Raw genomic sequence first — 19,025 nt, 5'->3', positions numbered from 1 at the left:
CAAGGCATTCCTCCAATGATGGCAGTGATGTACGCGCCTTTTTCTTCCTAGTCTCGTTACTCTCGTCGCTGGTCCCAACATCTGCAGTCTTCAAGGGGGTTTGCTTTTATGTGATTCTTCGTTATCTCTCTTGCCCCATTGATATATTCGGTTAACCAAATTTTTTAGTAGTCCCTTGACGACGTCCTTTAGTTGGATACAATCATCAGTGATGTTGTTGTGACTCTTGTGGTAGCAACAATACTTAAATTTATCCGTACGAGATATTTCTATGACACGATCAGGATGTCAGACTCATCCCTTCCAATATTTGTTGTTGCCACAGTCTTGGTAGTTCTTATCTCAAGAAATAGTTAGAGGGGTGTACTAGTTATACCGACCTTGCATGCCCCAGTTAGACTCATCTTGACATCAATGGGATTTCTTCCTATTATGGCGACTATAACGAGTTTCAACTGAAGTGGGGTTATCGAAAAAATTATCCAGCTTTCTTCTAAGACCATGTAAGACTCAGCCATGGTCATCATTTCTTGGATGGTATTCACTTTCTTCCTCTGTATCTTCGATAGGAACAAATGGTCTATCAAGAGACCATTCTCAAAGATCCAACATTTAAGGCCCTCTCTAGTCCATTCGACCTTAACAACTGCTTGAGTGAACCTATCGATGTAAGACCATAAGCTTTTCTTCTTACCTTGTATGATTCCGCTCAAAGCGGCTTCAGTTCCTGGTCGTCGCTTCTGGGAAATAAAGTGCACGGTGAATCATTCACTAAAATCAGTTCACGACTTAACGTCCCTGTCGGGTAGATCGTTAAAATATAGCCTGACCTATCAGATCAGGTTTAGAGCAAAAAAACTTACATTTAGACAGTTTTCCAGAGCTCAACTAGTCCACTCGTTCGTTAAGGAGTTAGATATGCTTGTTGGGGTATCCCTTTTCGTCATATTTTCTCAACTTGGGCGGTCTCTGAAGGTAGAGAAAAACACAAGAAAGGGGGGGGGGGGGGGTTGAATTGGGTTTTATTAAAAAAAAGAAACTTTTCTTCTTAGAAAAACTATTCACTATAATCAATGAGATAGTTAATAGGGAGAAGAAAAAGAACACGTTCGGTTATACAAGTTCACCTTTGAAAAGGTTAATCTTGTCCACCCGCCAAGGTGATTCTGCCTTAGAAAAGGACTTAATCCAGTAATTTTGAAAGATTACAAACAACCTCTAAGAGTCTAGAAAGACACCTTAGCCCTCTCAAGTATACAGACTAACAACCTAATCACTTGAGGAATACAAATCTCAACAAATTTACAAATGAATTTGTTTATAAGATAATGCTTCTTAATAAACAAATTGAAACAAAAACTTTAAGAACAAATGGTAACACAATCTAACGAGCAACAACTCTTGTGTTCTAGAGATTCTTAGAAACTAGATTTCTCATAATGGAGTGTTTAGTATGAATTCTCTATGATATTTCTTTCTCTTTTTCTTTGAAGTTTATTTGTTGAGTTTGAAAATATAACTTTGAGTACAATATGACTTGGCTTATGAATTCTTCACTTGTGAATTAGCATCGTCTTTAAAAGAGAGTGTCTCATATATATAGTCCCTTAATAAATGACCATTGAGAAGGACAAGTGTATCTTTCCTTCCAGCTAGATGTAACGGCTTCAAAAAGATCGTGGGGGGACAAAGAGCACACCAGAAATGGGTTCGTACAATACGTCTTACAGTAGTGGGTAAAGTAGATGTACAGTTGTACCATATTGCTTCTAGTGCAAGTTATCTAATCATTCTTCTTTAAGATGTACTTCTGTTCTAAAGTAAAGAAAGCACACTACAAAAAATCACGTCTGTAGCGACGTGGAATCCATGACACAACATGGAAAATCACGTCAGAACGTAAAATTAGCGACATGGTCATATACGTCGTCTGGGAGTGCGTGGGAACTTTATTGTGTTGTGTTTATCACGTCACAACTTTGTGACATGGAAAGCATGTCGCTAATGTTGCACAATTACCAAGCCTCCATTTGGAACTGGGATAGACAAAGTCTGCAAAAAGCAGTATGGCACAGTACACGAAGAATAGTTGTGGCGTGTTTTCCATGTCACTGATTTGTGACATGTAAAACACGTCGCTAATTTTGAAATTAATTTTGAAAGTTGCGACGTGTCTTACATGTCACAAATCAGTGACATGGAAAACACGCCACAAACATTAAAATGTTTTTAAAAAAATAATGATTTTTATTATTCTAAAAAAAGTTTTATTATTAATATTATTTGTTGGAAATTAATAAATATTAATAAAAATATTTATTTAGTTAAATTAATAATAATAATAATAAACTAAATACAAAAATATATTAAACTACTAAAATATATTATATTTATAATATAATATCCAAAATACTAACATATAATAAAATATATTTCGATTTACAAAATTATATTCTTTTTTACTAAATTATATTTCTATTAAAAATATATATTACCATAAACTAAACAAATTATCTCTATTAAACAAAATCTATTTTAATAAAAAAACATAATATGTTTTATTAAAAAACATAAATATTTCTATTTACCATAAATTACTACATAACCTACAATTTATATCACAAAAATTCTATAAAAACATACAATTTAATTATTAACACAAAATATAACACAAAAATATACTTCAAAATATCAGATTTAAAATTATAAAAATACCTTAATCTTCTAATCTCCTTCAATCTTCAAGTTCAATTCTTATAATATATATCTCCTCCAATCTTCAAAATCTTGAATAAAAAAATTAAAATAAGTTAGAATTATAAATCAATACAATTTATAAATAAACTAAATAGAAAATAGAAAATATAAAATATAAATGAACTAATTAAAACAATACCTTCAAAATTGGTGTGAGAATGGAATGAGAAATTGGTGTGAGAATGGAATGAGAAGAGGAAGAGAGAAATATACAGAAGAGAGGAAGAGAGGAAGAGGGGAAGAGGAAATGAGGAAGGGGAAGCGTCTGCGTGGAAAATATATAAATAATTAGCGACGTGAAAAACTAGCCTGTACATACTGACGTGGTGGACACGTCGCAAGCTGCCAACGGTCCAATTTGCAGCGTCATTGTAATCACGTCGCTAATTTCTGTCTGGCAGGCCACGTCGCAAACTGCCAACGGTCCAATTGGCAGCGACATTCATTTCACGTCGCTATTTTCTGACTGGGAAGCCACGTCGCTAATTGTCTAACATTCATAATATTTAATTTTTTCTTCTACCCTCACCTGCCACTGCCTGCTCATGTCCATTCAAAGTCAGACTTTATGAGTTCCGACGTGATAAACACGTCACGACAAAAAAAATTGAAAATTTTATTTTCCCACCATTTGACTTTACAGTTTCCAATGGTTGAATATTTAATTTATAGTTTGCGACGTGGATAGAATGTCACAAGCGTTTTTTTTAATTTTTTTTCTGACACCCCACGTGTTTACGTGATTGTTATTATTAATCATTAAAATATTATAGTGATGTGGTTTACACGTCGGAACACCCTTTATTTTCCCACATGAATAACACGACACAAAAAATGGACGTTGGGTGGCTGTTTCCTTGTAGTGGCATGGAAGAGATCATTTGACGTAGACGTCCCAAGTGAAAGTATTTTCAGAGCCAAAAAGAATTCTTCAGAGTTGAAACCAGCAGCTTATCTGAACGACGCATTCCTAATTTCTGAGATGGAAGCAAAAGCTTATATGAGCAGCCTGAAATTTTGATTTCTGATCTTGAAGAGTAACGTAGCTTTAGAAACATTTGTAAATCCGTTATCTGATGAGTCATTCAACATTCTTCAGAACTGCTAGTGTCACTTCAAAATGGATGAATAGTTCTTCTAATGTGTGTTGCGCTAATTCTGATGATTTTTTGGACAACAATCCTTAATATACCAAAATAGTAAATCTGCACACTTAAGAAACTATTAGAGTACAAAATTGTTACACAACAAATATATGCATTGTTATCATCAAAATATTAAGATTGAATGCAGAACCAAATCTTGTTGTAACAACTTCTTCATGAATTTCGGTACCTTGCTTTCCAAAATTCAGATAGATAGTGGATACTTCTGTTACACCATTTTCGGTTGAGTTCTTGCTTTGAAAAGGGAAGGATTGTGGCTGCCTTGGCCTCCTCTAGGGCTTTGCTGACGAGTCTGTTTCCTAGTGCTCGTATTTTGATCTCTTGACCTAAGAGCTTCGTCTTTCTTCACCAAGTTCGGCTTTAGGAATGCGATATAGATCCCTCTTGACATAACCTCTTGGACAATGTTTTCGCGAGGAAGAACCATGTGGAGGCACTCTTCCACACGTTATAGCATTCTTTCGAGTGCACTTGAATTTTGCCGTCAAACGATCTAGTACACAATGTTCAACAATTTGTTAGCACATTTCACTCCAAGGCTCGCTTGTAGGGCTTGGAGGTCAAACAAGGCCTCTGGAAGCAAATCTAGAGGTGGAACATGAGGATTGACTGAAGTAACTTGAACATATTAGATAATTGGAAATCTGAATGTAATGGAATCGCTGCTCTAGAATTTGCGACGCCTTGCAAATGAGGTAGAGGGAGCTAATTGATCGCTGCTAGAGCATCAACGACAACTTTACATGCGACAATGAATCAAGTAACTTTAGATCTTACCACCCTTTAGAATTGTGAGAATTGGAGATCGATAAATTTGAGGAATTCAAATTGAGACGATGCTTGATATGATCAAAACATAATAGATCTAGGTGTTTGATTCAGAATGCTCTTGATTCGGTGACAAACTGACGAATCAGAGAGCTAGCGTGAAACCATGTAAATCGTAGAAATAAAAAGTTAATTTTCATATATGGTGCCACTGTTACATTCTGGAACGATAAATGGAGTAATGATCGGAAGTGATGGTGGATCTAAGCCCTTGACGCGGTAGAGAAAGAGGGGACCTGACAGGTAAACACTACAACGCTCAAGTCAGTATGTGAGGGAGAAGAGTGAATTGAAATTGTGTTTGAAATTTGTTACCTTAATTTGATGCATTCTCTCCCTCTCTCCTCTCCATCTCTCTCTCTCTCTCTCTCTCTCTCTATATATATATATATATATATATATATATATATATATATATATATATTTATATATATATATATATATATATATATATATATATATATATATATATATATATATATATATATATATATATATATATATATATTTATACACATTTCTCTTTCTTGATGAATCCAATGGTTGATATTTCTTCCTCTCATCTCTCATTTAAAAATGCTCTCACTTGATATGCTTCTATATATATATATATATATATATATATATATATATATATATATATATATATATATATATATATATATATATATATATATATATATATATATATATATATATATATATATATATATATATATATATATATATATATATATATATATATATATATATATATATATATATATATATATATATATATATATATATATATATATATATATATGATTGTAGAGAACACTTGCATTTGAGATCTTTATTAATGTCATAAGAAAAATACTCGTATTATAAAGATTTAAGAAGTAATACTAATCTATCTAAAAGGATCGGTTAGAGTCGATATCACTAACGCAAAACAATAATATCTATCTTTTTGTTAAAATGAACGAATTAAATTAGAGTGCAATCAAGTCTTTATTTTTACTAGGTCATATTATATATAATTTTTCAACTATTTTATTTTTATTTATTTAAAGATATAAACATTTAAATTTAAATTATTTTAATACATATATATAATTAATAATATTTTAATTTTTTCCATAAATTTTTAAAATTAATTAATTTTTCTATATAAAAGTATGATTTTAGCGTTCTCTTTATACCACACAATATCCCTATGTGCGGAAACTATTACACTCCAAATTAATTTTTTAAAGATTTTTTTTCTTTTATCCATTTCATGAATACATATTTGATATTAAACTATACTGAAATGTACAAAAAATCATTTTTCAATTTATATATACCCTCTCTATTTAATCTTGCTGCTCCCTAATATTTGAGGTACAATGGTGAGATCCAGCGAGATTCTCGTAAAATTGTGCTGACAAATTCAATGGTCAAATTGTTTCAACGGAAGGACTTATTTTTAATACTCAAACAAATAACGAAATAGAAAGATTAACTTTTATTCCCACTTCTGTTTTCAAAAAAGGATAATACTAATGCAACTTGCAGAAAATCACACAAAGAGAAACCTTATTTAAGAATTTGTTCAAAATTTAGATAAGAAAAATCAAAATAGTCAAAGTAGTCTCTAATATTTTCCTAGTAAGAATGTGAAATTATAATATTTGAAAATATCAAAATTATTGTAAAGTTCGAAAACCCATGTTTGCCGTTAAAGTAGCCTCTAATATTTTCCTCGTTAGAGTCACCTTAAATAAAAATCAGCAATTATAATAGTTGAAGACACCAAAGTTATTGTAAAATTTGAGAAATCGTGTGTTTTATTTACTCAAACATTAGTCTAGTGATATCAAAAACAATAACTAGTGCATTGATAAATTTTTCTCCATGGTTAAGAAAACTGTTTTGAAGGTTGAGATTGATTGTCTCAAATGCAAAAAGAAGCTCATCAAAGCTGTTTCATCTCTTCGAGGTAACCACAACATTAGACACACTTCTTGTCTCCCTTGTCATCTCTTGTCTTCTTTGAGGATTGAATTAACTTTATAATACTTTGCTTATATATATATATATATATATATATATATATATATATATATATATATATATATATATATATATATATATATATATATATATATATATATATATATATATATATATATATATATATATATATATATATATATATATATATATATATATATATATATATATATATATATATATATATATATAAATTCTTTTAGATGTAGCTTCTTTATTTTGCACTCAAAGAAAGCTTTTGGATATGAGCGGAGTTACACCTCCAGCGAGTTTAGGCACGCGCTCGGGCTCAACCCTTCATTTCGTTGTATACTCCCTCACTTAGTAGTCGATTTTTAGACAACATTAGAGGCAAAATTAGTAATTTTTAGACAAAATTAAGGGTCAAATTTGTAAAAATAGGGTGTAAAATTTTTGGACAAAATCAAGGGCAAATTTTTTAGACAAAATCAATGACAAAATTACACTAGTACAAAAATGTTAATTTACACCCGTTTTTTATTAAATTTACACCTATTATTTTTAATAAAAATCGGGTGTATATCCACCGGGTGAGAAATGTCTAACGCATTTACACCCATTATTTTTAACAAAAATCGGGTTTAATTGGGCGTAATTACGTTTTTAATTACACCCTATTTTAATAAAAATCGGGTGTAATTACGTTTTTAATTACACACTGTTTTAAAAAAAATCGGGTGTAATTGGACGTAATTACGTTTTTAATTACACCGTGTTTTAATAAAAATCGGGTGTAATTGGGCATAATTACATTTTTAATTACACTCTGTTTAGTAAAAATCGGGTGTAATTGAACGTAATTACGTTTTAATTACACCCTATTTTAATAAAAATTGGGTGTAATTGAGCGTAATTACATTTTAATTACATCATGTTTTAATTAAAATCGGGTGTAGATATGTTCTTAATTACATCCTATTTTAATAATAATCGGGTGTAAATGCGCCATTTATGAATGAACAATTATATTATATTTAAATCTATTTACACCCTATTTCATATACACTATTTAGTTATATTTCATTTTCAGTCATAATATTGCAAATACTATAAAATCATATACATAAAAATCATATTTTAACTAAGTCAAAATATTTTTAATATTAACAAAAAGTATACAAAATCATGTGCATTCATAATATTTCAAGTACTATAAAATCATACACATAAAAATTATATTTTAACCAAGTCATAACACTTTCTTCATATATAATTTTACGACATGTTTGACGGTTAGCTTCGGTTGTTCTCTAGTCCAATTGAATCCAACCGCTTTCCACATGTACCATTGGATTCATCCATGGCCAAAATACCACGCCCTGGAGAAGCAATTGCTTTCCACAATTCAATCCGGAGGAAGACCTTCTACATTCGTGTACACCGACTTCATCTTCTCAAGCAAAGTCAAAGTAGTTATCGGGTTACCTTTTTTTTCATATTCACCAAAACTAGATGATTTTCAATCCCACCGGAAACAAGTTCATAGCCTTTCTCACTCAGAGCCTGCAATATATTCAGTGTTAATTAATACACAACAGATTAATCTCTTTGGTCCAACAAGGAGACTGACTCTTGTGTTGATTGACTCCAATATCTATGAGAAGAGACTACTGAGTTATCCTTTCTAATATGTACCTGTGCAAATAATTCATAAACACAAACAAACACAAACTCACCATTTTCATTTCTTGTCATACTTTGCTTTTAACTACACTATGCACACATGTACGATCAATGTAGTTGCCAAATTGTTAGTTATTTTATTCCATTCACTCACTAAAAACTGCCATATTCTCATGCAGTTTCATATTGATGTGAATGGGGTTCAGTTGAGTTCTCAGTGGATATTGACCATAAGTGAGAGTGTATCTTAAACGTGGATATTGGCCATAAGTGAGAGTGTATCTTAAACTTATCTAGTTTCAGTCTTCCACTAGTTATTTGAAATAATTTAATTAAAAACACAATTATATATATTTGACTAAATAGAATTTTCATTCCTTAGGCAACTAAATAGTTTAATCATGTAATACTGTTTTCAATATTTCAACTATAGTAATTACTTTGATTTTTTTACCGACTAATTACTTAGATATAAATTAGTAAGTTGTATATAGAACCCAAGAACTATCAACAACGGCAACAAGAGAAAGTTGAAGGTACAGAAAAGAAATTTACCTTTTGTGACATTAGGATGGTTAGTTTATACCAAGCAACAACTTCTTGTGTAAGTTCATGCCTGAGAGCAGCAATTTCAGCTTCTGGCCTGCACCCTTAGTCCATCATTTTAACTGATTCTGATTCAGCTTCACACCTATACAATTATACAACTACTGGCAGCTGTACAATTAGAATCATTTTGCTGGATAAATTTGACTATAATGCTTGCAAGAATACAAATTATTAGCATGCTGTAGAATCCATCACAACACTATAATTTCTAGCTGTAACATAAATCATACACTATAAATCAATAAGAGAGGCATGTAGTGTTGTGAAGTGTAGTCCTTAAAAATTGAGATTTAGTTTCAAATAATAGAAAACATCTCGTATAAGATATTAATTAAATTTATAAAATTAAAAGTTGAAAATGAATCAACTCCTTTGAAAATGGTCCACCACTGGCATCAAATTCATTGAACCTAGCAACATACATTCAATATAAATAAGAAAATACTAAATGTTACTTCAATAATATCATTAGAAAATTAAGAATTACTTCTGCAACTCAAACATTTGATAGGCTAAAGTCTCATCAAAATAAGGTATATGACACACAGGCAAAACACATTCACAAACATCAACACGGTGAATCACTTCTAAGCAAAATACAAAGTAAATTAATAACCTTAACCGCAGAAAAAGCTGCAGTTTACTACAAAAACACATTCCAAGAAACAATTTTACAAGACATTGCATAAGAGAACTAAAGTTTAGTAGAGCCAAAATCTAAGCACAAATACATCTAGTAGTTTTACCCTTGAAAATGCATGAACAAATGCTAGGCTTCTTTCTATTAAGCTCTATGATTTTCTACTCTATTCTCCTTAATATAGACAAAAACATGTAACATCAAAGACAACACAATTCATAAGTGAACACCATGACTTTCACAATAACAATAAGTAGAAGAAGAAAACTCGAAACGTTTTATATCAATAAGACATATAATAAAAGTAGATTGAAATGTTTAACTTACCAATACCTACTAAATCAGAATCAAAACCAGTTCTACTACAAAATCGAACAGTATCCACAGAATTAACTTAGGATATAAATATCAACCAGCATTTATTTATTCTAGACTGCTACTAAAGCAGTGTAGTCAATAGTGGCCAATAGCAGTTAAGAACAATCAAACAAAAACATACAAACCTACAAAGTTAAATCTACCTATTCAAGTAGAACAACAGAAGCCAATGCAAACTTAAGTATGAAATGAATTACCTGAGCACAGGAAAAGATGAACACGAGATAATTGTTGAAGTCTGGGAGATGGAGTATTTGTTGAATTTGGTTCCAAATATGAGACTTATCAGCGGAAGAAGAATGAGAAATTTGAAGCATGAAGCATAAAGAACTTCATGAAAAGCATGAAGCATATTAATATTGAAATATAATCTTATTTTCTAGGTCGTCACTACTAGTAAATGCATCCTCGTCACTACAAAACGTCCAAGGTTTAAATATCCATATATCACAAACATGTTATACCTAAAGTATCCTTCCTAGTGAATAATGATACAGGAGTAGGAGTCTTGCATTGTTATATGCATGAGACAAAGTCACAAATTTTTAGTGCAGGTTTTATACACATACATTATATGCAAACATTCTATTCCCTCTTGCAATCATGCAAAACCTCATTGCATGAGATATGCTACAATGACTAGTACATTGCAAGAGGTGAAGCCAGAGTACAACATAACAAATTTAGGTACACAGAGCATCGGAGCTTGAATGGTGCCGGGATTGCCTAATCTTGAGGCAAAATTTGAGGTACAATGGTGAGATCCAGCGAGATTCTCGTAAAATTGTGCTGACAAATTCAATGGTCAAATTGTTTCAACGGAAGGACTTATTTTTAATACTCAAACAAATAACGAAATAGAAAGATTAACTTTTATTCCCACTTCTGTTTTCAAAAAAGGATAATACTAATGCAACTTGCAGAAAATCACACAAAGAGAAACCTTATTTAAGAATTTGTTCAAAATTTAGATAAGAAAAATCAAAATAGTCAAAGTAGTCTCTAATATTTTCCTAGTAAGAATGTGAAATTATAATATTTGAAAATATCAAAATTATTGTAAAGTTCGAAAACCCATGTTTGCCGTTAAAGTAGCCTCTAATATTTTCCTCGTTAGAGTCACCTTAAATAAAAATCAGCAATTATAATAGTTGAAGACACCAAAGTTATTGTAAAATTTGAGAAATCGTGTGTTTTATTTACTCAAACATTAGTCTAGTGATATCAAAAACAATAACTAGTGCATTGATAAATTTTTCTCCATGGTTAAGAAAACTGTTTTGAAGGTTGAGATTGATTGTCTCAAATGCAAAAAGAAGCTCATCAAAGCTGTTTCATCTCTTCGAGGTAACCACAACATTAGACACACTTCTTGTCTCCCTTGTCATCTCTTGTCTTCTTTGAGGATTGAATTAACTTTATAATACTTTGCTTATATATATATATATATATATATATATATATATATATATATATATATATATATATATATATATATATATATATATATATATATATATATATATATATATATATATATATATATATATATATATATATATATATATATATATATATAAATTCTTTTAGATGTAGCTTCTTTATTTTGCACTCAAAGAAAGCTTTTGGATATGAGCGGAGTTACACCTCCAGCGAGTTTAGGCACGCGCTCGGGCTCAACCCTTCATTTCGTTGTATACTCCCTCACTTAGTAGTCGATTTTTAGACAACATTAGAGGCAAAATTAGTAATTTTTAGACAAAATTAAGGGTCAAATTTGTAAAAATAGGGTGTAAAATTTTTGGACAAAATCAAGGGCAAATTTTTTAGACAAAATCAATGACAAAATTAGTAGAAACAGGGTGTAAAATTAGTAAAAATATAATGTAAATTTTTTGCCCAGACTCCCTAAAATTTATGGCTCCGCCACTGCTTTTGGATGTGATAGATGCAGTATAAATATAGATCCAAACAATGGCTAATAATAATAATAATAATAATAATAATAATAATAATAATAATAATAATAATAATAAAAGAGGTATAAATACAATTTTTTTTGAAGTTTTAAACAAACACAAAATAACATCTTTGAAAAAATCCTTAAAACATCAATCTCTAAATTATTTATATTAAAATTATTTTAATAAATCATACTAACATATGCCCATGTTAAAGATACTACAATTAAAAAAATAATGTAATAAAGTAATTTCAATCTATAACTAATTCGTCTTCAATATATTGTTTGAATTAACTTGTTATACTTTTTATTTAATTGCAGGGATAGATGAAATAGAAGCGGATGAAAAGAAAGGAACATTGACTATAATAGGGAATGCAGATCCATATGACATAATAGTTCGAATAAGGAAAGCGGGTAAAAGTGCTCGAATTCTAAGTATTGGGCCGCTTCCTATCCCAGATCCTCCAAAGCAAGAGTCTCCAAAGAAGCCAGAAGAAGATAAAAAGTCTGAAGAAAAACCCGAAGAAAAGCCTGAAGAAAAACCAGAAGAAAAGCCTGAAGAAATTAAAAAGCCTGAGGAAAAACCTGAAGAAAAGTCTGAAGAAGTTAAAAAGCCGGAGGAAAAGCCTGAAGAAAAACCTGAAGAAAAACCTGAAGAAAAGGCGGAAGAAAAGAATAAGTCGGAAGATAAGAATAAGTCGGAAGAAAATAATAAGCTCGAACCAACGAGTTCAAATTCGGTGAATCCAAATCAAATATCTAATATACCGCCCTATATGATGATGCCTCCTCAGTACTACTACCCACAATACTACCCGATGCATCCTCACTACTACTACCCACAACATTACCAAGCCCAAGCCCAAGCCCAACCCCAACCAATGCCTCCTCAGTACTCCTACCCACAATACCACCAGGCTCAACCAGTTGCTGTGCTACACATGGCTAAGTGGGATGAGCCTGATACATCTTGCACTATATTGTAATGTTTTCTATGAGACACTTATGATTCCTTTTTAATTTTGCTCTAATTGAATTGTTGGATGACAATTTAATTCTAACAGAGTTAAGTCATTTTTTCATTCAAATAAATTAAGAGAGATTTGATTTTTGTTAGAGTCTTGCTAAATGTTACAAAGGTGAACAACATGAAAGACAATAATTAAACATGTATCTTTTGAAAATAAGAAATTATAAGGAGGTTGTTGTGTAAATCAATATTTAAAAATCATTATTTGTTTTTCATTTTAATCTTTGTAAAACTAGCATTTTCCTTTTTGTTACTGTATCTTTATTTAGGTTTTATTTTTGTAAAAAAATCTAAAAGTTTTATTTTGTCAATGAAAAATGACGGAGTTGAAGTTTGCCTTAAAAATTACTCAAATTTATACACACTTTTTCCAAACATAAGTTGATGAATACTTTTTGGATTTTCATCCTCATAATTCTAATTTTACAATTTCAGTTTCTTTTATTTTAAAAATTCTAAAATTAAACCCAACATTAATTTTTTAATTTTGTGTTAAATTCTTATTTGACATTTCAATGAATATGGAAGCCATTTGCTATACTTAATTTTAATTTTTTTTCTAGAATATGGCATTTTTCTTTTCTTTTTTTAATTTTTATAATTATTTTAAATTAATCTATTTTCTTGGTTGGCCCTGATATCCGACGTGAAAGTTCTTTTGCATGTATATATACTTTACTGAACTAAACTCTAACTTTTTATTTATCTTTCAACACTCGTTTCATTTTTATTTTCTTAAAAAAAACCTAGGTGATTTTCAACATAAAAAATCCTTAAACTTAGATTTCATCATCTCTTCCAACACACGTACGTGCTCGAACATCAACTCTTTCAACCAGTTTCGAACGAAGCTTAGTCATCATATTTTCGGTACATAACTCACTTTATCCATGCACATAACTTAGAAATGTTAGTTTTGTTGTTGTGAATTGCTTAATTTTTATATATTAAGTTGAGAGAAGTTATTCTAATTATGTTGATAAAAATGAGTTTTCCTCTTTAGTGTTGATATTGAGAAAAGTCCATTTGTACCATGAGTAGTATATTTCATATGCATTAACTACCTTTGTTAAATTGTGTTAAGTAAAATGTTTATTGTCGTTCTTGTAAACAAAGATGGGCGATTCAACCAACACATCTCATACAACATCTGCTAAGACTAAAAGTAAAATAAATTCTTGAGGTGTCACGATGATGACCAAGTTGTCAAAATCTCATGAAAGAGGTATTAGCTACCCAATTAGTTTTTGTCCAAGAACTGGTAAGGTTTATGGTGAAAATGTTGATAGTTTTAAAATTTGCGTGACAATAGAAGGTAGAAGCAAAGTCACCATTTTGATAGATAATTTGAATGAAGTTTCTGGTGAATTGAAAGATCGAATATGGATTGATATTACGATATTTATTTTAAATTTTATGATTTGCTTTACAAGTATATATGACTATTTTTTGATTTAATACTAATATCAACTCTATTATGTAAACATAGGAAGTATATATTATTTTATAAGTTGATAAGCTAAAAAAGAAATGGATTGTATATGTTGGTGAACGTTGGATGAGCTTTAAGGAACAAATTAGAAGTGATTATACTACACGTCTAAAGCTTAACTTAGAGCCTCCATATGTGGTGTATAAATTTATTGGGAAGGACCTTTGGGAGAAGTTTGTCAAGTCTCGTAGCACTCTTGAGTTCTTATCTAAGATCCAAAAAGCTAAGGTGAATAGGGCAAGAAATATTTGCCCACGTAGATTGTGTCATGGATGATATGATAAACTGGAACAGATAATGGTTAAAGAAAAAAGAAAACAAAGAGAACTAGAGTTGGGAGAGATGGGTGGGAGGATACAAGAAGCATTATAAAAAGAGCGGAGAAGTTGTCTCAGGAGGTGAGGGAGAGAGTGACTCGGGAGGAGCGTGAGAGGCACTACAAGAAATTTATTTGATTCACGACACTTAGATTGTGACCCTTACATAAAAAATGTCGTCCTTTCGTATCTGCGACGGTTGCCACGACTGTTCCAAGCAGCTGCCTTGGATTTTTTTAACAAAGAAGTATAAGCCCATTATCAAAGAAGGCCCACGACGGTTGCTAAACCGCCTTCACTCACTTATCATGCCAGTTTTGCAAGACGTGCCTCCGTATTTCTTTGGTTCATGTGAGAGCGGAACTTTTTCATCATCCCGCGTGTTGATTTTAGTTCACACGCTCTGTCGTATCCCAAACCTTTCCTTTCCCCCAAAATCTCTCAATCTCAATCCTTCTCTAAAAGATAATCTAAATCCTCCAACAACCCCAACCTCTCAAAACCCATAATGCTTTGCTCTCTCTTCAATAAACATTGAAACATTTAATCATTCCTCCATCTGAAGGGATTACGACTTGTCGTTTCTGAAACAACTTGTTAACGGTGCTGCTCCTTTAAAGAAATTTTGATGCGGCAGTGTGCTAAGAGTCTACCTCATGTTGAAATTATTTAGGTACAACTATGAAAAGTTTAATTATTTTAACAACTTTTCACTTTCCTTGTTCAATCGAATAAGGAAGAATAGTTCCTTCCTAATTTGGTTCAATTATAACCTAGGTTCTAAGTGTCGAATCTTAAATTGTAAGTTTGGAAACATCGAATAATGAAGAACCCAGTCTTACATGATTATTTGTCAAATTTTCTCATTATATATTCATTGATTGATTGTGGTCTATTTTGTTGGTCATATTGTTCTGTTTCAATCTCATTTTACCAACATGTGACTATTTTATTCCTAAAAAAATATTTAAAACTAAATTTCTACTTTGTTGCATTCAATATGATTTGAAATTGAATGATACAGAAACAATTTGCAAATATCATTTGGCAACATTGGGGTATTCTATACTTGATTTATCTTTTCGTTACTTGTAATTTCAAACTGAATGTGCACTCACGAGCAACTAAATGTATGCATACCTTATATCTATTCATGAATGTTAGACTCTTCGTCACAAATTAATCTTCTAAATTCACTACAAGAAAATGTTTGATTTGTAACAATAAAATTACAGTGATTTAGTCACAAATTGAACTAGAATTGGATTGTAAACCGAAAAAAAATATAACATGAAGCACTGACACCCCATACACGATCCCAATGCTGACACAACGACACAGCTAATACTTTGAAAAATTGAATAAATTAAACGTAATTACAAGTGTCGGTGCAGGTGTCTGATACCGACACGAACACGGACACATCTTTTTTCTAAGGTGTCGGTCCTACATTTATATAAGCATATAATTGTCCTTTTCTCGAAAGGAATTAAAGTTGAATCTTGATATTTTGTTCTATGATATGTCATATTGTTTAAGATCTAACTTCTCTGATGTACACTGCTATTCGGTCAAACTCATTTCAATTGAAATACATACTTATTAGCTCTTATTTTGGTATCTGATATACACTGGCTTATAATATGTACATATATGTCAACTTAAGACAAACATATAGTGAAGTCTAAATGAATACATTTGGGAGATTTGGATTATTTATGATTGTTTCATTAGTTACAATGATTATGAATTAAAAGAAACGAGGAATATTTGTGTTCTTGAGAAACTTAGTAAATTAAACTAGGAGAAATTCTTTCTAGTACATTCTGCATAATTTATGATGTTGAATAAATTGAAATTGAATTAGAAAAAATGATATACTTTAACACTAAAACTTAATATTAATGTTGCTTTAATGATTTATGCAGGCCATCGTGAATTGCAAGGTGGAAGGTTCTGATGTTGGAAAACTTGTACAAATCAATGCATTCCCATCACTATTACATCTGCAGTGAGTATTTTTTATGAGTTTAATAGCACACTGATAATGTTTTTTAACATGGAACTCAAATTATCTCATTTTAATGCCATGTTCCAAAAATTGTTTCTTTATACACACACTAATTATTATGCATTTGGCCCTTATGTTTGGAATTCACAATAGGTTCACAACATTACTTGTGGTGAATTTTTCATTTAAATCAAGGACGCGGGAAGTTTTTTATTTCACATATGATGAAAGAATCAAAGATTCAGAATTTGAGTAAAATTTCCAATTTAACTTTGCTTAGTAGTCAACATGATTTTGAGGATGGCTGATTGAATTTTCTTGTGCTATAGGAAGAGTATTCCAAAAGTGTTTCTTTATATATGACAGGGGAATGAACCACCAAAAGTGTTTCTTTATATAGTACATTCATTTGTTACATGTATATCAATAGTTGAATATTTTGTATGTAAAGGGGCAGGGCTCAAGGGCATATAAAATGCACATTAAATCATATACTTCCAATTTTGTGACAGGGGACTGTAAAATTATCTGTTGTCACAACTTCGAAAGGCAAAGGCAAAGCTTGATCCCCCATGGCTTGCTTATGGAAGCGATATATTCTGCTAGTCATTCTGGTGCATTGGTTTACCCTCTTTTGGCTCCTGAACAAGGACTAAGCAATCGAAAAAAGAAGAGAGATGATATTGTTTTCACACTTCTTAAGGTATTCATCTCGTGTCTAATTTTCTGAACAATTGTACAATTTTTTAGGCTCTATCTATTGACCTTCTCGATAATAAATTGTACCAAACCCTGACTTATGTAATTCTGCACTGTCTGAATAAAAATAATTGTGATATGATCATTTCAGGCTGCTCTTGTCAAAGATCCAGTTGTTTCTGTCAATCATGATACTTGGAGTCCCGACGTAGCTTTGTTTGGTAAGTATAGTGCTTTTAAATTCATGAAGTTTGATACTCATAACCTAGGCATTCTAATTAGATTTGGATAATTGCTGCTAATTATCCTTCGAATAACTATATAGTTGTTTACAATTGATTTAGTCTAATTGGTTTTTGTAACTTGTTATATTTTCGTTATATTTTCATGTTGGACTAATAAGTATGTAACTTACATATGCATCAGGGCTCCAAATGTATATTTTGAAGATGATAATGCAAGAAATCTCAAAGACGAAATAAGTAGAAGTCGACGAATCAAATGTAGTTTTTTTTGGATTTAAAGGAGCTGCACTTGGTTGCTATGAAAAAATGTGTTGCACAAGCTTTCATGCTTTCATGTTACTTGCGTCAAGTGGACTTCTTATGGGATATGGTACAAATTGCGTTTAACTGGCTTGTTGATTCTTCAGGTGTTGTTAAGCTTACTGATTTTGGGATGACCAAGCATTTGAGTTATAAAATTGCCTCTATGTATTTTTTCCAGTCTTTTTCCTCAGCAAGGAAGATAAATGTTTACACATTGTATATATACTTAAAAATTGTAGTCATTATCAGATTTGTTTTGTTGTGAAAACTATTTGTATTTGTTTATAATCAGATTTATAGTTACATTAGTTTTTAAGTATTTTTTCTTGTTCTATTTCATTAATAAATTATATAGTTACAATAGATTTTTTCATTTTTTTTAAAATATCATTAATTTAGCGGGGTTATAAACCTCCGCAATCAGCATTGAGTTAAAAAGATCATACAAAATTCACGACGGTTTGTAACAGTCGCTACTTGAAATTTACGACTGTTTCCAAATCGTCACGACTAATGACGACAGTTGGAGTGGCGGTTCTAGCAAGCGTCGCAATACACCCCAACGACACATGTTTTTGTGACAGCTACACAACCGTCGCGCCTTGCTTTTTACGACTGTTCAAATCGTCGTAACCTGCCAAAATTAACCGTCGCAATTTGCCAATTTTCTTGTAGTGAGGGTGCATCAAAAGAAGTGGGAGAGGTTGATTTAAGAGGTGCGAGAGAGGTTGATCCAGGAGGGGCGAGAGGGGTTGACTGAGGAGGAGCGGTAGAAGTCGACCGAGGATATGTGGAAGAAGTGTACTTGGGATGTGATTGAGGTAAGTATAAGTTTACACAACTACAAATAACCCCACTCCCAAGGAAAAACTTACCACTTTACCCCTCGGTTTTTGAATAACC

At 31.3% G+C, this 19,025-nt stretch overlaps 2 protein-coding genes across 3 annotated transcripts; both read left to right on the top strand.

Annotated features, from left to right (window-relative positions):
* Window positions 1–11,321: 11,321 nt before the first annotated feature.
* Window positions 11,322–13,011, top strand: LOC131649989 (heavy metal-associated isoprenylated plant protein 39-like). The gene is made up of 2 exons (XM_058919732.1): window positions 11,322–11,406; window positions 12,344–13,011. Exons 1-2 carry the CDS (start codon window positions 11,322–11,324, stop codon window positions 13,009–13,011), a joined length of 753 nt encoding a protein of 250 aa, XP_058775715.1.
* A 774-nt stretch (window positions 13,012–13,785) lies between these two features.
* On the top strand, window positions 13,786–18,412 carry LOC131646775 (uncharacterized). 2 transcript variants are annotated; one of them, XM_058916740.1, is made up of 5 exons: window positions 13,786–13,925; window positions 16,793–16,875; window positions 17,388–17,578; window positions 17,726–17,795; window positions 18,001–18,412. In XM_058916740.1, exons 2-5 carry the CDS (start codon window positions 16,824–16,826, stop codon window positions 18,054–18,056), a joined length of 369 nt encoding a protein of 122 aa, XP_058772723.1. In that variant the 5' UTR covers window positions 13,786–13,925; window positions 16,793–16,823; the 3' UTR covers window positions 18,057–18,412. The 2 variants fall into 2 exon arrangements, with proteins under 2 accessions (XP_058772723.1, XP_058772722.1); XM_058916739.1 differs by lacking the exon at window positions 13,786–13,925 and adding an exon at window positions 14,579–15,537.
* Window positions 18,413–19,025: the final 613 nt, after the last annotated feature.

This window comes from Vicia villosa, linkage group LG2 (genome assembly GCF_029867415.1).
Source record: "Vicia villosa cultivar HV-30 ecotype Madison, WI linkage group LG2, Vvil1.0, whole genome shotgun sequence".
Taxonomy (NCBI): Eukaryota; Viridiplantae; Streptophyta; class Magnoliopsida; order Fabales; family Fabaceae; genus Vicia; species Vicia villosa.
Note: the sequence above shows the minus strand (reverse complement) of the source record. Positions and strands in the feature narration are given on the sequence as shown.

What these genes read in the sequence shown, in the direction of transcription:
- LOC131649989 (XM_058919732.1), top strand. Translation starts at nt 11,322, where the DNA reads ATGGTTAAGAAAACTGTTTTGAAGGTTGAGATTGATTGTCTCAAATGC. An exon ending in AGCTGTTTCATCTCTTCGAG is followed by an intron (nt 11,407 to 12,343) that starts GTAACCACAACA and finishes ATTTAATTGCAG; the next exon opens with GGATAGATGAAATAGAAGCG.
- LOC131646775 (XM_058916740.1), top strand. Translation starts at nt 16,824, where the DNA reads ATGTTGGAAAACTTGTACAAATCAATGCATTCCCATCACTATTACATC. An exon ending in TTGTTTTCACACTTCTTAAG is followed by an intron (nt 17,579 to 17,725) that starts GTATTCATCTCG and finishes TGATCATTTCAG; the next exon opens with GCTGCTCTTGTCAAAGATCC. An exon ending in TCCCGACGTAGCTTTGTTTG is followed by an intron (nt 17,796 to 18,000) that starts GTAAGTATAGTG and finishes CATATGCATCAG; the next exon opens with GGCTCCAAATGTATATTTTG.